Source organism: Heptranchias perlo, chromosome 10 (assembly GCF_035084215.1).
Source record: "Heptranchias perlo isolate sHepPer1 chromosome 10, sHepPer1.hap1, whole genome shotgun sequence".
NCBI classification, from domain to species: Eukaryota; Metazoa; Chordata; class Chondrichthyes; order Hexanchiformes; family Hexanchidae; genus Heptranchias; species Heptranchias perlo.
The window spans coordinates 63878768-63906708 of NC_090334.1; the positions used below are offsets into that span (position 1 = coordinate 63878768).

At 39.8% G+C, this 27941-nt stretch overlaps 1 protein-coding gene across 1 annotated transcript in view; it reads left to right on the forward strand.

Moving 5' to 3' along the window:
- The window catches only part of ppp4r4 (protein phosphatase 4, regulatory subunit 4), a 160323-nt gene that overhangs the window by 78170 nt on the left and 54212 nt on the right, over positions 1 to 27941 (forward strand). Inside the window, exons 4-10 of the mRNA XM_067991953.1 lie at positions 3510 to 3657; positions 5337 to 5410; positions 7280 to 7386; positions 10349 to 10456; positions 11595 to 11716; positions 17348 to 17470; positions 23750 to 23919. Of these exons, the coding sequence (XP_067848054.1) occupies positions 3510 to 3657; positions 5337 to 5410; positions 7280 to 7386; positions 10349 to 10456; positions 11595 to 11716; positions 17348 to 17470; positions 23750 to 23919 (852 nt within the window). The remainder of the gene's footprint in view (positions 1 to 3509; positions 3658 to 5336; positions 5411 to 7279; positions 7387 to 10348; positions 10457 to 11594; positions 11717 to 17347; positions 17471 to 23749; positions 23920 to 27941) is intronic.

Consider the following 27941-nt stretch of genomic DNA (forward strand, 5'->3'; position numbering starts at 1 on the left):
TGTCTGACCCCACCACTAAAGCATTTGTGAAAACATTACTCATCTGTATATTGGGCCGGATTTTGCTCTGAGCGGCGAATGAACGGCACCCGCTGCTCGTTAGACTTGGACTCGCCCATAGACTTTTCATGAGATTTTGCACTACAAGTTCCTCTTATCGGGTCCTCAATCCAGCATGGCGCCCCCTCCTTGGCATCTGGGACCTGTGTGAATGGGGCAAAGTGCTGTGTATTCCCTTAACCAATCAGATTGGAGCAAGTTAATAAGCAATGCAGACACAGAACCAGGAAATGTAAGTTAGAATAGTGAATTCAATGTAAAATCAGTTACAGAAAGCAAAATAAAGAGAGGGTAAGAAATATTGAATTAAAAGGCAAAGAAAAAGTAAAAAAAAAATGTCCAACAACAATTAAAATGTGAAGGAATGAGATTCTACACATGTAAAATTAAATTTTCAGTGCCAGAGAGGTTGTTTGGCAGTCATTAAGATTTACCACACATTAAAATTTTGGTTACACTTCAAAAAAAAACTTGACGTACCTTTTTCTGGTGAGACTACTTCGTTTCCATCAGGGCAAAAGAGGAACTTCACGCTGTGGCAGTCATTTCAACGTTGAGTCAGCGGGTGAGATCTCCTTCCTGTGAAGCTTCTGGAGGAGCAGGGCATCTGTTAGAGGAACTTCTGGATTTCCGGGCTTAACTGCGCATGTGCAGTCACGGAAGCTCCTCTACCATTTGCACTGAAATAATGGTGAGCGCTGTTGGGCCCACTGTTATTTTTTAGAGCAAAATCTGACCCTATATGCTGGATAGGTCACTGAATTCCATGCAATGCCTATTATGCCTGTAGATATTTTTAGATAATTAAATGCCAAAGTACTAATTGGTACCCTATATGCTGGCATCTCAAAAATCTGTGCAATGCCATTCCCTCATCACTTTTTAGCTCTTCAGTCATTGCTACTTTTTATCAGGAAGGTGAATTATGATCCTGAATCATAATTGTTTTTCTCTCTCTCTCTCTCTCTCTCTCTCTCTCTCTCTCTCTCTCTCTCTCTCTCTCTCTCTCTCTCTTCCTCCTCCTCCTTCTCCTTCTCTCCTTCTCCTTCTCCTTCTCTCTTTCTCCTTCTCCTTCTCTCTTTCTCCTTCTCTCTCCCCTCTGCATCCCCCGCCCCCCCCCCCCCCAACCTGTGTTTCGAAAGAAGAACTTACATTTTTTTTTAACCATCTTTACATTAAAAAGGGTTTTCCAGTCAAAGTATGAGCCTCTACCATGGTAGACAGTCACAATAGGTACTCGTGGGATTGTGCAACACGTCATAATCTATTGGACCCATTGAGATGTACTACAATATTGGGATGTGGTGCACAAAGAGTGACTGCTGCAGATGTGGGAGCTTAATGCAACTGGCACTTCAAACCTACCCTTGCCACCATAGCCATTAAGAGGCAGTCCTGTTGGAATAAAGTCTCACTGAGATAGCACGATATGGTACCAATTATAGTGTGTGCTTGGTGCTGACTAGTAACAGGTCTTATCATTGGTGCTTATTGAAGTCATTTGGTGACACTTATTCTCAAAAGTTTTTGATCCTTTGTTTACTAGTTGGCACTAGTGGAGCACCCCTTAGTACTGGTCAGTGCTGACCAAAAGAAAAACAAGGTGCCTTTGGTATTTGTTGATATTCATCATAATCAGTACTTGGTATCAGCTTCTGCCAGTGACTCAGCCAACTGTCCAAGCGTTTGTTAGATTTTCTGCTGGAACTGAGCTCCCAGTTGCCTCCAGTCAGGATGTGGACAGTGCTAAATGATACTAAGGGATTTCTCTTGGATGTACGTATCAGAATATTTGTCAGCCATAGGAGCCCTTCAAGTCAGCTGGTACAGAGCTGCCTTTGGAGGTTTACCTTTTGTGAAGGCAAGATCATGCATTTTCTAATAATTCTAAATAACTTTTATCAGTTGTGGCTCAGTCAAGTTCTAACTGATTTGTTTTAGAATCCACAATATTACACTGCTAACAAACCCTTTCATTAAAAATGTCATATTATAAATTTGATTAACACTAATTACCTTAGTGGGTAAGCAGTAATTTCTATAAGCAGCCAGTTTCTATTTGATTGTGTACTGCATCTGACATTAGGAACTGCATGATGACTAGAATCATACAGCACAAAAGGAGGCCATTTGGCCGATCGTGCCTGTGTCGGCTCTTTGAAAGAGCTATCCAATCAGTCCTATTCCCCTGCTCTTTCCCCATAGCCCTGCAAATTTTTCCTTTGCAAGTATATATCCGACTACAAGTACACTACTACTTTTTTTTAAAAAAAGCGTCAGGAAGATATTTCATCATTTTCTTTATCTGTTGTAGCCTAGTTATGGGCACACAAGCTGTTGTGTGCACAGTACAGACTGAATTCCTCTCCAATATATCTTCACATCTAAAGAAGTTAATACATAATGACTCCAGCCTTTTAAAATTAGGGTTATTTGCAACTTGTGCTTAAAGCATCATAAATAAACAAATAGTATAAATTTAGATGATCTTTTAATTCACCTATAAATACAAATAGGATTTAATGCACTTTGTAAAAGTCCAATGCCCATATAGCATGTACTGTTATCACCTTTAAAATGTATACTTTATAATGCTGGGTTAGTACTTCAACACAGCATTCAAAGTACAGTCTGTTACAAGGACTACAGGTAAAAATCCAACATTTGTAAACTTCATTCAAAAAAAAACTGATGATGGGTAAGGCATCAATACATTATATAGAGAGGGAAAGAACAAAAAGACAGTCATGACAAATTATTTACCTATTCCTGATACTGTATTCATGGTATTCCAAATAGTTTTCTTATTTTTAATATTCATTATCGCACTTGAATCTTAATTTGCTTACCAGCAATTTAAACTACTTAAGTAGGATTTATGGCCCGATGTACAAGATCTGTTTGTTTTATACAGTTAAAATTAATCTATCTTTGTGCAATTAAGAAGGACAAAGTTTCAGTTTTCCTACAGGTGAGACATCACCTCTGAGGTGTTGTACCTGCAGTTTGTTTGAACTCCTGGAATAATCATGCACCTGACCTGAGTAGGTCATTCTACAATGCTTGTATTTTAAAATATCATCTTTGATGTCTAACAGTGCTTTTTATCACATGTAAAATGCCTAGATTAAATCTTAAGTGCATTTGAAAATGATGTTGGACAGTTATTGCAATACTTATTTTTTAACATTCAGCCAGGTTTCATTAGTAAAGAAAAAAGTGCTGTGAAATGTTATATAGTATTCAGAAGTAGGATATATATATATATATATATATATATATATATATGTGTGTTATTAACCACCAACACCAAAGTAATACTGTTCCTTTGAGTGCTATACTACTTCTTCAAATATGTATTTATAATCTCTGGAAAATAAAATGAAAAGCAGGTTATTTTCCAGCAAGCTAATAAACACTTGGTTCTCATAAAGATTTCTTTATTGTAGGAGGTACTGCATGTTGCGGGGGTGGAGATGCAGTTAGCTGCTGCAGTTTCATTTCTTACCATCTTACAAGAAGAGTTAGTTTCCATTGCAGCTTATATCCACTCCTTTCTCCCAATCATATTGGTAAACCTGGATCACAGAGACACAGGTCAGTTCATTGCAGTTTAATTATTAAGAAAAATTGCTGAGCTATATTCTTCAGCATTTCACATTTATAGTAGTATGACTTAATTCAACTATGTGACTTTTTTACTCTTTTAAAAAAAAAATTGCTGATCTAAAAATCAGTCCTGCTATATCTTTGCAAATGACCATTTCTAGCAAAATTGAGATAAAGCACATTAGCAGAATGAAAAAATGTTTGTGAACTGGTACTTACTTTTTTTGTGTTGATATTTGAAACATTAATATCAAATGCAGCACTAGGGTTTAATGTTACTCAGGTCAGTTGTGGATTTAGACAAAAATGCATTCAACAGCTTGCAATTATAATAGCGCCTTTAATGCAGAGGAAGTCCCAAGGTGCTTCAGTGGTGCATTTGGGGGAAAAATGGACGTTGAGCCAAAGAAGCAAATATTAGGAAGGTGACTAAAAGCTTGGTCAAAGATCTGGGTTTTAAGGCGGGTCTTAAAGGAGGAGAGGGAGGAGGAGAGACGAAGAGGTTTATCCAGTTAAAATCTGAGTTAAAAGTTGCACTGCATGTAATGTTCAATAATTAAAATAATTTTCACTTGGGTGCAATACGTCAGAAAGAACTTAATGAATACCTGATGGGAAGGATCAGTGATTTATAGATATAGTTATAAATAGAGGTAAACAAACACTCCACAGTGGCTCCTATGTGTGTGTTTGTGAATTTAAAATAAAATTGCTGGACTATAACTTGGTGTTGTAAAATTGTTTACAATTGTGTTTGTGAGGGCAGAAGAAACTTTGCCTATAGAAGACATCAGCGCAGGACTGAGTTGTTGAGATGGCGAATGGACAAATATTCTAGTGTTTGACTTGATTATTTATGAGAATTGGGAGTATTTTTCGCGACCATTCCCTCAGCCGATTAAATAAGTGGATAGAATCTATGGTAGAGTAGATTGGATATTTGTGTAAAGAGCAAGCTCGTAGGACAAGGGGCTTTTTCGCATTGCGTGCTTTCCTATTTTCTTTAGGTCAACTCACGTTAGTTAGCCACATCTAACCTAAGCTAAAACATGAGAATAATTATCCAACGCATTGTGATTTTTCTCTGATATTTGGATAAGATCTCTGAAGTTTGAACTGTTGCATTGAGTTTTACACCTGTGATGTAACATTTTTGCAACTATCTATTTTTCCCTCCCTACTTCCCTACTTGAATCTGAAACACCATTTACTTTCCCAACAACTGTTTCAAAAATATTCATTTCTACACAGGCTTTCCAAAAACCATGTCATTGTGGTTTGTAGAAATGCATTTATTAAAAGCGTATAAGACAGTTGCTCCAAACCTATATTCTTAAGCTTATCAGGACATTTTCCTGGTAATAATAGTAAGCGCTGTATCCTGCACAATAGCCTTTATTACGCTGACAGATTGAGCCAAGTAATAAGAGGACTCTTAGATTAGAATAATTGTTTCAAAAATCACCATAAACATGACTCTTTTGCTTTCCTACTGGAAGACTATTGAGTTTCAGGATGTAAAAAGTCAATACTTTTTGTGCATGTGCCAGGAATGGCTTTTGTATTAGTTTGTAGGATTAGACAATGGAGCTAATTTTGTAATATATTAAAAACCATAACTGCGTAACTTGCTTTGTCACAGTTTATTATGTTACTTTTTTGGCCAGTGGTCAGCAATGCATGGTTGGAGACCCTCCTGACTGTAATCAATGCTTTACCAAAGGAAACCATCAGACAAGAGGTAATGTAAATGTGAAAATTCTAATCATGTATGTGTGTACAGTGTTTGTTGAGCCTGTATATGCACGTGTGCCCGTATGAAAATATATAATTAAGGTGGTACCATCTTCATGAAAAATTGTTTGTGTTCTTTATTTTTTTTTGCAGACTCCCAGCAGAATGATCATTGAAGTGTATCATTGATCACCTATGCAAGACATCATGGCTCTTCTGCCTGTTCTAATTAAAGCAAAAATGTTTACCAAGCAATTTTTCATGAAGATAGTGCTTTTAATGAGTCTTCTTGTTAAGTGAATATAATTGCAAATAATAAATTATTTGCTGTACAAATATATAATGTCTTTACCTTTTTAGTGCTAAAAAAAATTATATATTAGCAGCATCAGTGTTAGTGAGTGTGCTTTTGAAAAATAAAGACATTTTACCAAGTTTGCATTTAATTACAAGAGTTCCCCTTCTGTATATTATATTGCTGTACTTCAACAATCCCCAGACTAGAGCAAGCTAAATGTTCAGCTAAAATTGTATGAAGCTGTTCATGTTTTAGAAAATTTTCTGTTACAAGTATGCAGGAAATTGTGCAACTAATATCTTGCTACGAATTGCTAAAAATGGAACCAAGTTTTGTTGCAAGTAGGTTTTTCAGCAAAGTAAATTGAACATTTTTAAAATACTGATACCTATTTAGGTGGATTCATTATTAAAAAGCAGAGCTTAAAAATTAAGAATCCAATTTTGCATCTTTAATTTTTTAAATTAGGTATCATACTAATTTTCATTTAAACTGTTCACTGGGTGATGACCTGGTTTGAATCGATAAATCAAAGAGAATCGCTGGCTGAGATCCAGCCAATGAACATCATCATTACCTGTTAAGGAAATGGGGGCAACACATGTATTTGAACATTATAATTGCAAAACAACTAGGGAATAAAATAGTCGACAGTAGTAATTTCAGTTGGGATTTAACTTTAATAGGAATCAACTATTGTAATTAAAAATGCAGACCAAATAGCAGTCTGATTGGGACATTCAGAAATACATTTACCCTAGAATTTTCAACTAATAAAAATGAATATAGTGGCTGAACATGGAAATGAATATAATGGTTGAGCTTGAAAAAATATTGAGTATTTTTAGTTATATTGATAACATAGATACTGATGTATTGTTTATTCACTTGAGTGGAATGAGGAAAGATGGTTCATATTTTAATTAGTCTAGCAGACTAATCAATCTTTTGGTAAAGTATTCTTGCATCAAAAGACTGATGAAATATTATTCATTAGTATTCCATTTGGCAAGACTTAGTAAACACTTTGGTACAATTTTAATTCTTTATCATTCTACAGCAAAAAAATAATTGTACCAATTTGGGTCAAATTTCTTTTTCAGATTTGATTTTTAGGGAATTGATTTGGAATAATGACTAATCATTTAACCATTCAATATTATCTTTCACTGTTAATTATTAACAGTTCTGACTCATGCTCCCTGATGTTTGTGGAACAATTTTAAGGAATATAATTTTTTAATAGAGAGGTTTTAGGCTAAAACGCATGAGTAAGAATCTCTTCCATTTTGGTTTGTGCATTGTGTGCTGTTTATCATGGTGAAACTGCTCTTTAACGCAATTTCTCTTAAATTCAGGAATGTGGGAAGGAATTGCATAAAAGGTTGATTCTGCAAAGGACCTATAATTCCGCAAAATATTCTCTGGCTGTAGAATTTCAAAGGCCCTGACTGTAGACTTAGCCATACATAACATTATGTGTTGTAAAATATAGTAAATTGGAAACTATTAAATTTAGCTGCAGTAACCAGTTAGGAACTAATAATTTCCATAGTAACTTTTTTTGTTTTTGTTTAGATTTTGTCCCCACTGGTTTCAAAGGCACAATTATCACAGACAATCCAGTCACGTTTAGCTAGCTGCAAGATTCTGGGCAAAGTTGCCAGGAAATTTGAATCTCATATGTAAGTGAAAGGAAATTTTTGTTGGTGCTTCCCTGCTAAGCACAAAGATCTGATATATATGCAACATAATATACCACTCTATGCTATCATTCTTCCTGTATGACTAGTCTGCTGAGCAAGAATTACTAAACAACATTTCAGCATGTTGGCAGAAACAAAAATGATAGTTGGTATTCACATACAGTTTGTGTCAATGTTGTGTTCCTCCAAGGGCACACTAAGCCTGATGTTCATTGCTTATAATTAATTAAGTGATTCATAATTGCTAACTGTATTATCATTTTCTTTGATTTTTCATTCTATAAATTTGCAGTGGTTATATAAGAACATCATCTATGAAGCAGAAAAATATTTGGGTTGTTGATTCTGCTTCTTTCAGCAAGCCATGTACAATTGGTCTGCCATAGATTCTTGTCAATTTAGTTAATTTCCTAAAACAAGTGAATAACCACAAATACATTTTCTAAGAGTAAATAGAAATTTCCTTCTGACCTCTGAAAGTGATTGAGCAAAAATGACAAGGTGTAAATTGATTATTCCCATCTACATTATTGTACACTGACTCATTGCAATCCACAAGTGACCTATCCAAACAGATCTAAATTTAGTTCTACATGGATTATTTAATCCCCGTTACATTGAATCCCCTTCATAAATAGCTATCCTGCTCATTTTATAAGGAGCTAATTAACATACCATTAACTACTTTTGTGGAACTACTGCTATGTGGAGGAAAATGACTTCTAACTTGGAATTTTGCATTACTTTTTAAATGTGGGTGTCATCATACAATGACAGGGCACAGGCTGTCAATATCCTGCATTATTGCAACAATTATTCAAAATATGGCTCCAAAACAGGATAAAACTATTCCCATAATCTACAGACCTAGCCTTTATATAAAAAAAATTTCCAAGTGCGAAAACTTCATTTTGGGGATCAAATGACAGTTGAACTGCTGAAGCTTTATCTGAAGCATTTCAATGAGATAACTGCCACGTAAGCGCTCTCATTACATTTTGACCACAGATAATTGCATGGAACCTTTGAGGATTGCATTAGTATTTTTTCACCATGTTGGCTATATTGACACGTGCTACATTTGCTTTAGTTTGTTTTACATTGCATATTGTAGTTATTCACTATACTATATTTTGCAGTTTTGAATTGAGTTTTAATCATGTTCCCTAATTTTCTATAAATTTTTGGTGAATGTATGGAAATCTTATTTGATAGCATTCTGTTTGTAGTCTTTATGATTTCTATTTTTGTGAAGAATTGCTACTGGTTACTTTATTCAGCCTATCATGCTGCAGACTATACATTCTAAAGTAAACTGTGATTTTAAAATAGTTCATAAAAGAAAAAAAGACTTGGAGCAAATGTTTTACTTGTATTTATTTGTAACATTAAGTACAAGAAATCACAAAGATGAGAATTCCATTAAAAAAATAGCAATGAGGCTGACCGTACAGGGGTGGTGATGCTTGCTTTACTACTACATGGTTGCAAGTTTGAGACCAAGAACTGTTGCTGTGTAAATTATGTATGCTGATGACATCCAGTTGTCCTCTGCCACCATTCCCTCCGAACACATCTGTATTGTTAGACTGCCTGTCCAACATCAAATTATGGATGAGTCGAAATTTCCTCCACCTGCACATCAGAAAAGTCAAAACCATTGTTTTCAGGCCCTGCCACAGACTCTGCGTCCTTGTTACTGACTCCAGCCACTCTCTGAGGCCGTACAAAATCTTAGTATCCTTTTCAATCCAGAACTGAGCTTCACACCTTTCAAATCCTATCCATCACCAAGCCTGCTTACTTCGACCTCCACAACATTGCCAGTTTGCATCCCTACCTCAGCCCCACTGATGCTGAAATCCTTATCCACATTTTTGTCACTTCTAAGATTCTCCGCGGTCTTTGCTAGGCTACCGTCCTCCACTCTAGATAACCCACCTTCCCAGTTCTTGCTGACCTATATTGGTTCCATGTCCCCCAAAGCCTTGAATTTAAAGTCTCCACAGCCACACCCACACTATCTCTGCAATCTCCTCCACCCTTATGTCCCACCCCCAGCCTTTGGTCCTCCAACTTTGGACTTTGTGCATTCCCCCTCTCTCTTTGCTCCACTATTGGTGGTAGAACTTTTAACCACCTTGGCTTTAATTAGTGGAATACCCTCCCTAAACTCCTCCATCTCTCCACCACTCAAAATCCACCTTTTCAGCCAAGCTTTTGGTCAGCTCTTAACTTTCCCGCCATGGCTTGACGCCCATTCATTTATCCCTTTTATCTATTTTTTCTACCCCTTTGCTTTAGGTTATTTTCTATGTTAAAGGCACCCTATAAATACAATTTGTTGTTGTAACATGTTGTCAGCTATGATTATATGTACTGTCGTAGCCTTTTCTGTTCTCAAACCATGTGTATGCTAGTAGCCCTGGTATGATCAGTTTCCTCGGTCTTAGCTCGAATATGAAGTAAAGCATTTCATGATGGAAATGATTCCATTCCACTAACTGAAAAAAACTGTCTCTTCCGCAGTAAGATGAATCCCAATATTTCTGCTTGTAAATTGCGTCTTGTTAAATCAAGTGAATTGATCAAAGAACTCAACCATCTGTTGTTGTCAGTTATGACAGCTCAATCAGCAAAAATACACGCGTGCACACACGCGCACGGACACACACACACGCACATGCACATACAGAGACTATTGCAAGAATTTGACATACTTCTATGTAATACAGGATAGACATTGGAATATGTTCCATGGATATGATATATTGGGATAATATTGATAAGTTGCTCCAGTTTTAATCACTTTATTTTGCAATGTTTTCTCAATTCCTTAATGTGTTGTAAGGCAGTAGCACACTGCAGTAATGTGTGTTTATTTTAAATATATTAGGAAATAGGCAAAAAATGTAAATAAAGAGCTGTATTGTCTCTGCAGAATAAAACGAGATATTCTGCCTCTAGTGAAATCACTTTGCCAGGATGTAGAATATGAAGTTCGCTCCTGTATGTGTCGTCAGCTGGAATACATAGCACAAGGAATTGGGTAAATATAGTAACTTACATTTCAAACATATTGCGTGTATAAATCTTTGTTTAATTGAAAGAACAATGCTATATACTAGAAAAAGGCATAAATACCACAATTATTTGAGCAGCAAGGAATTTAACTGAGCAAAAAATTATTCAGACTAGACAACTCTATGCCAGGTTACAGGAAGGAAAATATCAGAAGGAGGGGATATTCATGAACATAGCATTACGGTTATATAAAGCAGGGCTGTAACAAGTCAAATTAAGTCCTGACTCTTCACAAAGTAGAACATATCAAAGATGAAATTTTTCTGTGTGCACTATTGCATTTAATCTGGACTGCCTTTTCGTCTTCAGATTACATAATGTAAGAATTTTTAAAAAGTTGTGCAATGTACTTGAAGACTTTTTAAAAATGTATAGTTTCTTTCACGTTGAGGCATAATTCGTGAATTATATTTGTATGTAGCATTTTCAGTTTTATATTAAAAAAAACACCTTGCCTACTAATTTTGATTGATTTTTATGGTTTTATTTTACAGGGCTAATGACATTTTTTAAAATCCATACAATATATATAGACTAAATTTATAATTAAATTAAATCTTCAGCTTCATTGTAGTATATTCCTATATTGCTGGAATTACAATAGTCTAATTTTGATACTATTCAGATGTAATATTAGGGATGCTTGGGTTAATTTTGACTTTTGGTTTAAATTTGACTTTGGGTCCAAAATTAAGGAACCAGCAACATTTTGAAATTATGATTTTTACAGGGGGTCCTTGGAATAGGTGAAATCATTCTGTAATCTTAGACACCTCGAAAGTAAATACACACATCACTAATGTAAGATTGCAAATCCCTTCCTAAAACTGGGACTAATTCTCTGGGTGTTTTGGATTTAGAGTAAGTTTCAGCTGTCATCCATGCTTGATACTCTTTAAGCTTTCTGTATAATTGGCGCTCATGTTTTAGTTCCCTATTTAAACTTATTAACTTCCATGTAATTACTATGATTTACATTCAGGTTATTTTGATAGGAATTGACAAGACTATTAATAGAATGTGTAGGCAAAGTAGGGCATTCTACATCAATGGGCCTTTTCTTTGATCTTTTCATACAATTTGTTTTTATTTTCATTATACAGGGTTGAGCAGACAAAAAGTGCAATACTTCCTGAATTAGTGGAGTTGGCTAGGGATGAAGGGAGCAGTGTACGCATTGCTGCATTTGACACCATTGTTAATCTGCTTTTGATGTTTGACAGTGGTAAGTTAATGTAAAGGCAATGACTTATGTGTTTGAAGTGAATTCAAGTGCATAGTAAATTCTGAATGTTGGATTTTGGAGGTAATAAAAGGAACATTTTGACCTAATATTTATGTACTGACAGATTTTAAATGAAATTTCAAATTATACCAGGGTTCTATAATACTTAATTCTTATGAGACTGCTCATTGGATACAATTTTATGGAATTGCTTTATTATCTTATTTGATTATAAGATTGTGAGACAATTTTTTGTTTAAAAGTATTGTTTAAATGGATGTTATGAGGTCCACCAATATTATGTACTACTCCACTTGCACAATTTTATGTATATTAAAATTACCATGTAACAAAAGGCATCATTGACAATTCACCTTCCCAGGATAACTATGACAAAGTAAAGAAAATGACAAAACAAATTCTAGAATCAGAATCCTCTTCACACCTGAAACTACATGACTAAAAATCCTCCGCTTTATAAGGAACTATTAGCTTATTTTAAAAGCAAAATACTGCGGATGCTGGAAATCTGAAATAAAAACAGAAAATGCTGGAGAAGCTCAGCAAGTCAGGCAGCAACTATGGAGAAAGAAACAGAGTTAACGTTTCAGCTCGAAGACAAAGAAAGTTCTGACAATAGGCCTTCGATTTGAAACGTTGGGCTCGATTTTAGCACCCGCTATCAGGTGTGTTCTCGGCGGGGGGGCCCCGAAAATCACGAAATCCAGGAGTGGGACCGGATCGCTCCTCGATCCCGCCCACTTCCAGGTTCCCCGCTGACGCGCACGCGCAGCCCCCGCTGGTGGGAATCCCGCAGGCAATTAAAGCCAGCGGGATGCAACTTGACAATATTTAGTTTGGTATTTCAGGTCATTAACTGACCTGATTAAGGGACTGTGTGTGATTTTTGATCAACATGGGACTGTTTCCCACACTGGGGGAAACACTCCCAGCTCGAATGGACGTGTTGCAGCTGTCAGCCTGTGGCAGCTGCAAAGGTCCATTTGACAGGTGGAGGGGGGGGGGGACCCTCACCCTCACCCATTGCAGGAGGCCACTCTGTCACTTGGGACAAAGTTTGGCCTCCACCACCCTCCTCCTGACGGTCAAAGTCACCAACCTGCACACTTACCCCGGGGTCCGGAGACATGTACCTACCTTGCGGACCCCCTCGGATGTACATCTTGCGGATGGGGGCTGCCGTAGCTGCAGTCATGACCTCCTCGGAGGGCGAACAGTATCACCAGCCTCACCAGCCTCGCCATCCACGCCGTCCACCTCTGACACATGGAGCTCCACAACAGAGTGCTGTGACACATCCACCTGTACAGCAGGAGGGAGGGCTACCGCAGAGAGAGATGCGTCGCAGAGGGCACTACCCTCGCCACAGGTTCCACAGACCGAGGCTCAGCCTCCTGGACCTCTCTGAGCAGCAGTGCACACGGAGGCTAAGAGTCACTCGACATGTAGCCGTGGACACCTGCAGCCTCTTTCATGCCGAGCTGCTCCTGGCTGGCCCGTGCACCATCTTCCTACCTGTCGCTGTCAAAGTCACCACTGCCCTCCCGAACTTCTCCTCCACAGCCTTCCAGGGTGCAACCGGGGACATCGCTGCTGTCTCTCAGTCGTCTGCGCAGAAGAGCCCTGCAAATACACCTACACCCACTCTGCAGTGACACAATGGGTGGCATCAGTGGTGGGTCCTCATAGTGATACCCAGGAGTGGGCATTATTGCACAAACCGGACAGGATTCGCGAAGACATGGCAGTACTGGTGCCAATATAATGTGTGATGTGAGTTGTTATGAAATTCAATATAAGTAACAACCATGACAAACCCTCAAACACCCTTGTTCATCCCCTTCATGCTCACGACACGTTTGCCTTACGCTGCCTACTGCACATATGTGATGCATGCCCTGTGGCTGCAGCACAGGTGGTGGCAGGTTGAGTGAGGCTGGCCGTGAGAGAGTTGCACGAGAGGGTGAGTATGGGATAGAGCCATGAGATTTAATGAGGATTGGGTTGCGTGGTAGTGGCGGGGTAAGTACTGGCGAGGTGAGTAGGTGCAGGTAAGATGAGGATGGGGTTTGAGTGGGTATGAGGGGTGATGTGACAGAGTAGTGTTGGCAGTGCCGAAGGAGATGTGGGGTGGGGGCAGCGATGTGATAGACGGAGTGTAGGGGAAAGACCACGTGTACTCCCTTTGGATGACCTACTGAGGTCATTGGACCGCCTCCTGCACTGTATGCAGGTGGGCGATATGTTGGTGGCGCAGGTGATCCCCTCTGCCACCTCGAGCCAGGCCTTCCTGGTGGCGGAGGCGGGCCGCTTCCTCCCGCCCGCCGGGGGGAAGATCTCTGTCCTCCCCCTCCTCCTCAGCCCATGTATTGATACCTGGGGTGAGGCATCATTAAACTGGAAGCAGCTTCCCCCTGGGCTGCTCCATGCAGTCATCTTTGCTATTGGTTGCAGCATCTGTCAGTGGAGGACTGCCCCTTTAAATAGAGCGCCTCCAGCTGACAGATCGTACTGCGCATGCGCAGCCCGCCCGACGCGCAGATCAGCAGCGGGGAACCCGGAGGAGCAGGTAAGTGAATCCAATTAGTGGGTTGCCTGCTACGATCGCGCGGGAAACCCACTAATTTCACCGGGCGCGTTACCCACGCGCCCGCTTGCCCATCCGCCAAGAACCCGCATCCCTGCTAAAATCGGGCCCGTTAACTCTGTTTCTTTCCCCACAGATGCTGCCTGACTTGCTGAGCTTCTCCAGCATTTTCTGTTTTTATTACTAACTTATTTTACCTTTTATATTAGGAAGCCCAATTTTTATCTACCGTGCAAACAAATATGCATTCATTTGGTTCCCAATATGTTTGTCACCTAATGAATGGACTTAATGTCATAATGGATTGTGATTCAGTCAAAGAAGGTTGCATAGGTGCGTATATGTGTGAGAGAGAGAGATACTGCAAATCGGCTCACACACTGGCCAAGGTAAATAGGGGGAAAACACTTTGAGTCGACTACGAACGGGAGATAGCCCATTTGTGTGCTTGTTTAGAATAGTGAGCCTCAGAATTCTTAGTTGGTTTGAGTCTCAGAATTGATATGGTCTTGATCAACTAGGAGTTTAGGCACATTTGTTTAATTTGAGTCATTTAGTATCTCAAATGAACATTCAATCCAGAAAAATGAGCATACTTTTCCAAATGGAGAATATGCTTGCTTCAGTCCAGGTGATTCAGAACCGAAAATTAGCAGGTAGTAGGAAGAAAAAAAAGTCCTCTTTAGCACTCTTGTCATAATATCCATAATAATGACCATATGCCTTTCCCTATTTCTGATTTAACTACCAGTAAAGAGGAAATGATAAAACCTCATACTGTGAAAGGTAAGAAAGCATCCTGAGTTCAAAAGGATCGTTGCTTTTGTTCAGTCAAGGGGTCTTTTTGCGAGATGGTTTACAAGTAGTCATTTCAATACTCTATGTAGTCAGAGACCAGATCATATGAAGCTAGTAAATTTAAAGGTTGTATTCTTCACAATTTTTAATTTAAAACCCAGCAGATGCTTTTGTTCCTTGGTAGATTTCAGCTTTCTAAGCATCTGAGAAGGCCAAGTTCAGGCTGGCAATAAAATTGTCGGAGATCTTGGGGACGGGTCGCTGTATGTATGCTTGTTGGGCCTGGGGGAAGCACCGCAGCTCCTCCGGGCCCACAAGCTGTGCTATAAAGGCACTTAACTGCTTTATCGGGCCTTCTCGCCGCCTCCTCAAGTGGCGTGAAGTAGAAGGCCCGGGAATCCTGGCCCCCAGGGGTTAAAAACAAAAAACCTGTCAAAATGGAGGACTGCAGCCTCTTGAAAGCTTTTAGTGACCGGCCCGCCTCCTAAAAGTGGGTTGGTCGCCCTCTCCATTAAAATCGGAAATGGGCGGGTTGGGGACAGGTTTTACATTTTTTTGAATTTTTACTGCCCCCCCCTGCCCCCAACTCACCCATTTTTCTGAGTTTAAAATTTGGACCAAGGTATTCAACTCCAGTACAAAATGAAAATGTTTCCCTATCTTTTTTAGAACTTGATTTTCAGCTTGTTCATTCATCCTTAGAAGTATAACAGTCCTGTGATTTTTAACCACCATCAACAAACAGAACAGAATTCTTTACTGTCATGTTACAGGATATAAGCCTGAAAATGGTCTTCAATTTTGTATTCCTCAGGAAGGGAGTAATGCATTAGATGTTCTCCTTATATCTTTGGGGTCTGAAAATTCTTCGGCTAAGCAAAACCATATTGACTTCACTCCTCAAGATCCAAATCTTGGACCTATTAGAACTAGACATCTGTTGAACCCTAGCTCTATCTCGCATGTAAGGTCCATTGCCCTTGAATGACAACTAAATGATGCTTCCTCTTAGGACCTTCCACAGACAGTTCAGCTCTTGAGAGCGACAGAAATGAAGAAGGAGTTAACCTTCAGAGGAAGTGAAGGTCTTCTACCTTCAATGGTGGATACAAGCTTGACATCCAGAAAATATTTCACTTCAATGGCATACAACACCAAATTTCAAAGCTGAATTTATGGTGACTGAATCACTGCACAGCAATACATTGTTAGATATTCCAGCTTTATTTGCAATGCTTGTTTGACTGGAGGCTGACAACTACAACAGTAGTTAATTTAGTAGCCATTTTGGGTTCTACTTCATTGTAAATGGAAAGACAATAGACTTTTGAGCAGTTTGGAGTAGGGAAGATCATACAAATTTCACATTATCTCAGAGTGTGGAACTCCTGAGATGGACACTGCCCCAGTGATTTTCAGTGGAAAAATACCTATTCTAAGGTTTATGAAGGATAAGCACATTCAAAGAATACAAAATGACCATATCCATTAGCAAGGCCAGTTAGAAACATCAATTAAAATTAGTGCCAGATAGTGCTGCATTTGGGATAGTATTGCGCTATACACTTGTATTTACAGGACTGACAATAAATAAATTTAAATTACCCCAGTTCTATCTAATATTGACCTCAGAGTCAGGAGATATTTGCACACCGATTCCCTGATAAGTTTGATATTTGAATTAGCATGAATTGCGGATAACATAGACACACAATTAAAATTGACTACTTTTGACCTTTTTCTGTATTAACCCATCATGGCATACCCATGCTTGCAAGAGTGGCAAATGAGGTCTCGTGCATAAACCCATGTTCTATCAGTGTGCACCATAGAGCATTGATGCCTTCCAAGATTTTAATGCAGCAACAACAACTTGCATTTGTATGGCACCTTCAAGGTAGAAAAAACATTCCAAAGCATTTCAGAGAGGAGTAATTGGAAAAAAAGGATGGCATTATGTAATGTCTAAGCAAGCTGTACGGTGATACTTTGATAGTATCATCATAAAGTTGAATAATTGATCATTTATTTTTCTTAAAAGTAAATCACTAACTCTCTCTAGCAAAACAATTCCATTTTGAGGTTTAAAGTATTAATTTCCCATTAAACATCTGTTAATCAATTAACATTTTTTGAAGTCGGTGCAGTTTTTGTATAGGATTACCCATTTTCCTCTTGTTCCTTAGTTATGTCAGTAATACATTATTCTGTAATTATCTTGTCAGATGACCGTACTCAAATTATATTTCCCCTGGTGATGATGTTCTGTGAGAAATCATTCAAAGCAGATGAGACTATCCTTGCGCCATTGTCACACCAACTGGGAAAGCTCTGTCATGGTCTCTCAGGTAAATTTTATTTTCATTTCTTAATTTCTAGCTGTAACAGTACTTTTAAAACATTTTACCTATAGCTAAAGTGAGGGCATTTGCATTCTCTTCATTGCTCTCTATCTGCCTTTGAATGTCAGTGCTACTTCCTAATTTTTATTGATTTGCTTGACTGTTTCCTGTTAACCTTGTTCGCACTTCCTATAACAGTGAAGGAACTACAATCCATTTTCCGGTGTTATACATACCTATGTTCCTGTGTAATAACCTCAGGAAAGACATATTGGCCTTGGAAGGAGTACATGGGAACATAGCCAAGTTTATGCTACCTGACCTCATAATTTAACCCTCTAAGCCCCAGTATCATACTAGTGAATCTGCACAGCACCCCGTCCAAGGCCATGTTAGAAGGTTGAGGGGGTAATCTAATTAAGATATTTAAAATGATTAAGGGATTCAATAGAGTAGATACAAAGAAACTATTTGCTCTGGTGGGGGAATCCAGAACAAGAGTGCATAATCTTAAAATTAGAATTGGACCATCAGGAGTAAAATCAAGGAGCACTTTTTCACTCAAAGGGTAGTGGAAATATGAAATTCTCTCCTCCAAAAATCTGTGGATGCTGGGTCAATTGAAATTTTTAAGACTGAGATAGATAATCTTTTGTTGGGTAAGGGTATCAAGGGATTTGAACAAAGGTGGGTAAATGGGGTTGAGGTACAGACCAGCCATGATCTACTTGAATGGCAGAACAGGCATGAATGGCCTGCACCTGGTCCTATGTTCCTATGATTCTCCAAGTGCTTAGTAATGCCATCCAGACTCTAATAGTTCATCAACAACTAAAGTCATGGCTGCCTTTAATTTCCTGGCTTATCTTGGTCTCCTTTTTAAAGAGGGAGTTGCATTTGCCAACTTCTAGACTTTTAGCACAATTTGGGGAAATTATAGTTGGAACCTCAACTGATTCTTCCTTAGATTTGCTTGGATTTAAACCATCGGGGCTGAGTGATTTGTTGACCCGCAGTTTGAATAATTTGTTTTGTACCATGTCTTTTTAAAAAAAAACACCTCTGGTGACTGTTCTATACCCACCTCTGGAGGTTCTCACCTCCACTGTGACAACCAAGGCAAGTACTTATTTATTACCTTTGCCATTCCCTATCTCCTTTTAAAAACTAATAATGGTGATATTGTAAATGAAAATAAGGAAATGGCGGACATGTTGAATAATTACTTTGTGTCGGTATTTACAGTAGAGGACACCCCAAGGAAACTAATTTTGAATCGGGGTGGGAACTCACCATAATTAATGTAAGCAAACTAACAGTAATAAAGAAAATAATGGCACTAACGAGTGATAAATCCCCTGTACAAGATGGTTTTCATCCCAGGGTATTAAAGGAAGTAGGTGAGAACATTGCAGATGCCCTAACTATAATCTTCCAAAGTTCTCTCGATTCAGGAACCGTTCCTTTAGATTGGAAAATTGCACGTCACTCCGCTATTTAAGAAAGGTGAGAGAGGGAAACCAGTGAATTATAGACCAGTTAACCTAACATCTGCTGTCAGGAAATTACTGGAGTCTACAATTAAGGATAGAGTGACTGAACACCTTGAAAATTTTCAGCTGATTAGAGAGAGCCAGCATAGATTTGTAAAGGGTAGGTCATGCCTGACGAACCTGATCAAATTTTTTGAAGAGGTGACTAAAGTAGTGGACAGGGGAGTGTCTATGGATGTTGTTTATATGGACTTCCAGAAGGCTTTCGATAAGGTCCCTCATACGAGTCTATTAGCTAAAGTTGAATGGAATTGAGGCAAATTATTGACCTGGTTAGGAAATTGGCTATGTGGCAGGAGACAGGTACTCCATTTGGCAAGATATGACTTGTGGTGTCCCACAGGGATCTGTATTGGGGCCTCAACTATTCACTGTATTTATTAACGACTTAGATGATGGGATAGAGAGCCACATATCCAAGTTTGCCGATGACACAAAGATAGGCAGCATTGTAAGCAGTGTAGATGGAAGCATAAAATTACAGAGAGAAATTAATAGATTAAGTGAATTGGCAAATGTTTTTCAATTAGACAAATGTGAGGTCATCCACTTTGGACCTAAAAAGGAGAGACCAGAGTACTTTCTAAATATGAAAAGCTCGAAACAGTGGAGGTCAAAAGAGACTTGGGGGTCCATGGACAGGTACAGAAAATAATCAAAAAGGCTAATGGAATGCTGGCCTTTATATCTAGAGGACTAGAATACAAGAGGGTAGAAGTTACGCTACAGCTATACACAGTTAGACCACACCTGGAATACTGTGTTCAGTTCTGGGCATTGCACTGTAGGAAGGATATATTGGCCTTGGAGAGAGTGCAGCGTAAATTTACTAGAAAGATACCTGGATTCCAAGGGTTAAATTACGAGGAAAGATTACACAAACTACGGTTGTGTTCCCTGGAATTTAGAAGATTAAGGAGCAATTTGCTCGAAGTTTTCAAGAAGGGAACTGATAGGGTAGGTAGAGAGAAACTATTTCCACTGGTTGGGGAGTCTAGGACTAGGGGACACAGCCTAAAAATTAGAGCCAGGACTTTGAGGTGTTAAGTTAGGAAACACTTCTACACACAAAGGGTGGTAGAAGTTTGGAACTCTCTTCCGCAAGTGGCAGTTGATGCTAGCTCAATTGTTAATTTTAAATCTGAGATTGATAGATTTTTGTTAACCAAAGGGATTAAGGAATATGGGGTTAAAGTGGGTATATGGAGTTAGGTCACAGATCAGCCATGATCTCATTGAATGGCGGAACAGTCTCGAGAGGCTAAATGGCCTACTCCTGTTCCTATGTTCCAATTTCCACTACAAGCTTGCCTCCTTCATCTCTGTCCTACCTCTACCTTGGCTATCCTCTTACTACTAATGTGTCTATAAAAAGCTTTTTTTTATTGACCGTTTGTTTTTTGATAATTTCCTCTCATACTCCCTTGTAGCCTTTCTAATCTCCCTTTTTGTAGCTTTTCTATAGTTTTTGTATTTTGCCCTAGGTGTTTTCTTACCTCCCTGTAAATGCTAAGTGCTTCTGTTTTAAATTTCAAATTTGATCTAATTTCCCTATTCACACATGGAACTTCAGACTTCAAATCACTCCCTCTTTTCCTTATTAGAATATACTTGATTTTAACCCTTTTTAGTATTTCTCTTTGCTGATGTCTGATTCTGTTAATCAATTTTCCTTCCATTTAATATGTCACTTTTTATCCCATTTTAATTTGCATTCTTTGAATAAAGGGCTCGACTTTTCTTTTTCCTGTTCTATTCTTACATTGGACCTAATTATATATTGCAGTCATTACCTCCCAAATGTTTCCTACTTTTAGGTCACCTACTTGCTCCACTGCATTATCCAGAACTATGTCAAGTAATGATGTGGAGATGCCGGTGATGGACTGGGGTTGACAATTGTAAACAATTTTACAACACCAAGTTATAGTCCAACAAATTTATTTTAAATTCCACAAACTTTCGGAGGCTTCCTCCTTCCTCAGGTGGTGTGGAAATGAAATTTTCGAATCCTTCGCATTTGAAAATCACAGAACAATGCCTGGTGATTACTGCCCGTTGCCAAGGCAATCACAGTGAGCAGACAGAAAGGTGTCACCTAAAAGGCCACCGAATATACAAACCCCCCCCCCAAAAAAGAGAGAGAGATAGAGAGAGAAGGAAGACAGTCAATGACCCGTTATATTAAAAACAGATAACATTTGTTCGCTGGTGGGGTTACGTGTAGTGTGACATGAACCCAAGATCCCGGTTGAGGCCGTCCTCATGGGTGCGGAACTTGGCTATCAATTTCTGCTCGACGATTTTGCGTTGTCTTGTGTCTCGAAGGCCGCCTTGGAGTATGCTTACCCGAAGGTCGGTGGCTGAATGTCCATGACTGCTGAAGTGTTCCCCGACAGGGAGAGAACCCTCCTGTTTGGCGATTGTTGCGCGTTGTCCGTTCATCCGTTGTCGCAGCGTCTGCATGGTCTCGCCAATGTACCATGTTCTGGGGCATCCTTTCCTGCAACGTATGAGGTAAACAACGTTGGCCGAGTCACAGGAGTATGAACCGTGCACCTGGTGGGTGGTGTCCTCTCGTGTGATGGTGGTATCTGTGTCGATGATCTGGCATGTCTTGCAGAGGTTACCGTGGCAGGGTTGTGTGGTGTCGTGGACGCTGTTCTCCTGAAAGCTGGGTAATTTGCTGCGAACGATGGTTTGTTTGAGGTTGGGTGGCTGTTTAAAGGCGAGTAGTGGAGGTGTGGGGATGGCCATAGCGAGGTGTTCGTCATCATTGAGAACATGGCGTAGTTTCTCCCCGGAGCGGAGAAACTACGCCATGTTCTCCGCAGCCTTCAACATGTCATCGATGATGACGAACACCTCGCTATGGCCATCCCCACACCTCCACTACTCGCCTTTAAACAGCCACCCAACCTCAAACAAACCATCGTTCGCAGCAAATTACCCAGCTTTCAGGAGAACAGCGTCCACGACACCACACAACCCTGCCACGGTAACCTCTGCAAGACATGCCAGATCATCGACACAGATACCACCATCACACGAGAGGACACCACCCACCAGGTGCATGGTTCATACTCCTGTGACTCGGCCAACGTTGTCTACCTCATACGTTGCAGGAAAGGATGCCCCAGAGCATGGTACATTGGCGAGACCATGCAGACGCTGCGACAACGGATGAACGGACAACGCGCAACAATCGCCAAACAGGAGGGTTCTCTCCCTGTCGGGGAACACTTCAGCAGTCATGGACATTCAGCCACCGACCTTCGGGTAAGCATACTCCAAGGCGTCCTTCGAGACACACGACAACGCAAAATCGTCGAGCAGAAATTGATAGCCAAGTTCCACACCCATGAGGACGGCCTCAACCGGGATCTTGGGTTCATGTCACACTACACGTAACCCCACCAGCGAACAAATGTTATCTGTTTTTAATATAACGGGTCATTGACTGTCTTCCTTCTCTCTCTCTCTCTCTCTCTCTCTCTCTTTTTGGGGGTTTGTATATTCGGTGGCCTTTTAGGTGACACCTTTCTGTCTGCTCACTGTGATTGCCTTGGCAACGGGCAGTAATCACCAGGCATTGTTCTGTGATTTTCAAATGCGAAGGATTCGAAAATTTCATTTCCACACCACCTGAGGAAGGAGGAAGCCTCCGAAAGTTTGTGGAATTTAAAATAAATTTGTTGGACTATAACTTGGTGTTGTAAAATTGTTTACAATATTTCAAGTAATGCTTCTTTCCTGTTGGAATAGCAACATATTGACTGAAACAAATCTTCTTTTCTCACTGCAAACAAGTTCTTTATCCATGTCTATTTTTGGATAATTAGAATATTGTTGATACACACCTCTCTAATTTGTTTCTGAACTTCATACTTGGTTTCGTTCCCATTGTATGACAGTCTATAATATACTTTGTGGTACTACCAATCTGCCTCATCTCAATCAAAAAGGATTCTGTTTAGACCTCTTCTCTATTTAAATCTTTACTATCTGGTGCATTCATGTTTGCAGGAGGGTGATCCCCTGTGCCAGTGAAGGAAATGCACCATATTCATTTGCACCAAGAATACTCGGATAGGCCCTCCCCAATAATGCTTCGTGTAAGAGGATCAGAGGAACTGGAGCAATTGGGGAAGGGGATCAGATGGACAGAGAACAGATGGAGCATCTGAGAGGGCCTGAATCTGCCATGCAGTGTAGGGTTAGGATAGGTTGGCCAGAGATGATGATATCCTATATGCAAGTGGAGAATGAATGCAATATTCCTATACTTAATAACCATGATCTCTACTCTTGTTTACTGTGACAAAGAAACAGAGGGGAAGTACATGTGTGAAATAGGGAGAAACTGTGTGGGAACAGAAATTGTCTAGATGGAGAGATTGATTTGGGGAAGCACGAGATGGTGTGTGTTGAAGTGTATAGAGAGTAACCAAATGTATGCATTTGGGAGGGGGAGCAAAATGAGTGACAGAATGAGTGCATCAGGATAGAGAATAGGGGGAGTGTGTGTAGGGAGGGAGATAAGAGAGTGAGCATCATAGGAAAAGTTTGGAATAATAGGAGACAGGGACATAGTGTTATGGAGGAAGGCTAAATTTAATCTGGCCAGATTAGGACCTGTTGCTCTTTTTCAGGTTTGGAGATCCCATTAGCAGCCTCTATCACCAAATGGCAGGACACACTATATTCAATCATTGCCTTCTTTCCCATTTAGGGAATTTAACTGATGAACAACATTCGTGGTTTTTGGATTTCTACAAGAAATTTAGTACATTAGGCTTACAACATGAAAATGGTCAAAGCGAGCACATGTCTCAGTTCTATGCAGCAGATGTGGATGCAAAATATGTATCTGTCAGACAGAATTGTGCCTACAACTTGCCAGTAAGTACTGATTATAAAATAACAACTTTGTATCTTTAACCTGTAGATTAGTCTGTCATAATGTACAGGCAGTGTAATAACTACTCTGGTGTTATAACTATTCTGCATTTGTACACAGGGAATGTGGTCTCCCGTACCTGTCTCTGCTGTCTGTGTTGTTGTTTCATTCTCTCCTCTTCTGTTTCTGTCTCTCTCTTTCTCATCTCTTCAGCTCACTTTTCTACCCAAATTCTTCTTTTCTCCTTCTTTCCTTGTCCTCTTCTTTCTTTATGTTTTTCTTCTTTTATTTTGGCTCAGAGATGTTGGCTCGCATTGCATGGCAGTGAAAGCCGCCACCAGCATTTGGAGCTGCATTTTGGGTGGGGCTTAGGGGGAAAATGTGGGCCTTCCCATCTACTCTTATTTGTTTCCTGTCTCCCCCTTGGGGAAAAGGGATGAGAGGAGAGAAAGTGATGCGGGTGAAGGGATGGAAGAGGCAAGAAGGGCAGGGAGGGAACGGGATACAGAAGGAGGGAATGGGGAAAGGGGTGGAGAAAGGAGAACAATTTTAGGAAGATTAGAAATAAATATTAAGGTGTGCACTGATTTAACACGTATTCCTAACCTTTCTAAAATAATTCTCTTCCTATTTTAAGTAGCAATTTTTATAGGGGAGGGAGGCTAGACCATGACTGTAGCCGGCTAATTGGAGCAGGCAATAAGCTGCAGCGTGAGGAGGGCATGGAGCAGTGCACGCTCAGATAGGCTGGCAGTTGCTCAAAGACTGGCGGGGGTGTGGACAATGAGAGTATGGTCACGGCCCACCTAACTTGGTCATCAGGTGAGAGGAGTCCTGACAAACTCAGTTAACGGGTGTGGGGGAGGTGGGGGAAGGAGGCCAGACGTTGAATAATCTTAAAGCCAAGGTACATTGTACAGGGGGCTATGACTCGGCCCAAACGTTATTAAATCTCCGCAGTGTCTTGAAGCTCCTCCTCACAATTAACTTAATGTAGAAAAATCTGCAACCTATTGTCGTACAGCCAACTAGTGGATTGAATATGGAAATGCAAGGGGACTCCCAGTGCTAGAATGCAGAAGCAGCAATTGTTTTTTGATCTAATGTTACATAACTAGTTGACATTGTATGGCCCTATTACAGAATCACCTTCAAGTATAACAAGTACTGCTGGTAAATATGGATATGCTAAAATGGAAAACTCCATAAGGAATAGCTGACATAGGGGTTTTGAATGTATTTTGAAATGAAATGCAGTGACCCACCAACCATTTTTAATATATTATAGATATCTATATCTGTAATATTTTAAAAATCTTATATGCGCACTTCTCAACTTTTCCACTATAAATGTGGATCTAGGAATTCGTAATGGAAATTTCCATTTCTAATTATAAATGTGGACATTAGAATTTATAATTGAAAAATTGATAGGAAGTGCATGCAGACTTAAGATTTTTAATATATTACTAGTTGATCTCCCCTAACCTTGCACATTGGGAGTTGAGACCAGTTGTAGTTGTCAGGTAAAGTGGTGTTAGAGATCAAAAGATAATTGGTCTGAGGTGTGAAGATGTAATTCAGTCCTCATTTTAAAGATATGCATTCTGTCATTTTTAAATTATGCTTTGATTTTATATTATTTATAATTAAATAGCAAAACTGTTGGCAGTTTGGGAAGCAACAAAGTAGAGCTACAGCATAGGAGGCGAGGAAGGTGGAGAGGCAGAGGAATTTAAGGATAGAACTCTAGTGTGGGCCCGCGTTGGCTGAAGGCACTGTGCCAATGAATGGGCAAAGGGAGGGGGAGATTCACAAAAAGCCAGAGTGGGATGAACAAAGAGTTCGGAGTGTGGGGGTTGTGGGGCTGGAGGACGTTAGAGATAGGGTGAGTTGAAACCATTAAGGGATTTAAATGCAACGATTTAAATGACTGTTCGTGGATTTTCCTCCATTACTGTTGCTACAAAAGGGTTGTTAATCCTTCAACTATAACTTCCACTTGGTTCTGGCCCGAGTGGTTATTAAACAACAAGCTTTAATAGATTGACTCACAACAGTATTATAGTTATAATACAACTGTCTTCAGATTACATTAAATGACAAGCAATTAATACAACCTGGTGGAGCGGTGGACTTTCGACTGACCCATGAGCTCTAACTTTTGGATGGGAGCATGAGAACATAAGAATGTAAGAAATAGGAGCAGGCATAGGCCATATGGCCCCATAAGCCTGCTCTGCTATTCAATAAGATCATGGCTGATCTTTGACCTCAACTCTACTTTCCCACCCGATCTCCATATCCCTTGATTCCCCTAGAGTCCAAAAATCTGTCCATCTCAGTCTTGAATACACAACGACTCAGCATCCACAGCCCCCTGGGGTAGAGAATTCCAAAGATTCACAACCCTCTGTGTGAAGAAATTCCTCCTCTTCTCAGTTTTAAATGGCTGACCCCTTATCCTGAGACTATGCCCTCTAGTTCTAGACTCTCCAGCCAGGGGAAGCAACCTCTTGGCATCTATCCTGTCAAGCCCCCTCAGAATCTTATATGTTTCAATGAGATCACCTCTCATTCTTCTAAACTCCAGGGAGTATAGGCCCATTCTACTCAAATCTCTCCTCAAAGGACAACCCTCTCATCCCAGGAATCGATCTAGTGAACCTTCGTTGGACCGCCTCTAAGGCAAGTATATCCTTCCTTAGATAAGGAGACCAAAACTGTACACACTACTCCAGTGTGGTCTCACCAAAACCCTGTACAATTGTAGCAAGACTTCCTTACTCTTTCTCGTACTCCAACTCATGTAGCGTGCGTCAATGCAGCCTTCACGTAAATTTTTACAAAACTTTCGTGTCAGGGAAGATAATACTTCAGTTCATTCATCTCTGTTTTAGTTAGTCCAACATTTCCAGAATGTTGTCATAGAGAGAGGAGATTAAGGTTCATTTCCTCCACATTAATTGAAGGATGTGTTAGCCTTCACAGCTAAACAAAATCTTTGTAACATTACACATAAGAGAACACAAAGCAAACATTGCAAAAAGAAAGCACTAACACAGGCTTTTAAAACAAAGAACACATTCTGAAGCTTGTAACTTCAACTGTTTTTTACATAATTCCTTTACTGCCTGTCTGCTGTGAAAAGACTCATTTTAACTCCTCATCCTTCTGCACAATTTCTTTCCTCTTTTGCTTAGAACATTTTAACTCCTTGTCCTCCTGTACCATTTCTTTCCCTCTTCTCTTTTGCTTAGAACATAAATCATCCAGTGGACTCGTCATGGTTTATTCTTTTCCCTCTCCCTCTCCCTCTCCCTCTTTGTGGCTCTGATCGTTCTGTCTCACTCTCCACCTCTCTCTCTGATCTCTTGCGCTTTCTCTTTCTCTCTCTCTCTCTGATCTCTTGCTGTCTCTGTGTCCATGTGTCACTCTTTCTCGCTCTGTATCTCCCCCTCTTGCTCTGTGTGTCTGTCTGTCTCTCTGTCCCTCTCCCTCTCTCATCGGAATTACTCAGTCAATCTCTTAACACTGGTTATTCTCAAACCTTTAATTCTCGGTCCACCCAGGGATACCATTTGTTAGCAGATTTTTTCATTACTGTCTCTACAAAATGATTGTTAATCCTTCAGCAATAACTTGAGCTTGATTCGGGCCCGAGTGGTTATTAAACAACAAGCTTGAATAGATTTACTCAACAGTATACAACTGTCTTCAGATTACATTAAATAACAAGCAATTAATGCAACCTGATGGGAGCGGTGGACTTCCGACTGTCCCAAGAGCTCTAACTTTTGGGAGGGAGCATGCTCCATTTTTATACTATTCGGCTGCGTTGTTCTGCACGTAAACATCTCTAATCTTATCTCAGGGTCGTAAGTCCGCCCACTGTGCTGACACCACTCAAGATAAGCTGTTTTACATAATGTAGCCAATGACCTCAACCCTCATCTCTGTTTACAAGCTGTTTGTTCCTTTGAGGAATGCGTGGCCTTTCTTCTGAGTACAGCCCCCCTATGCG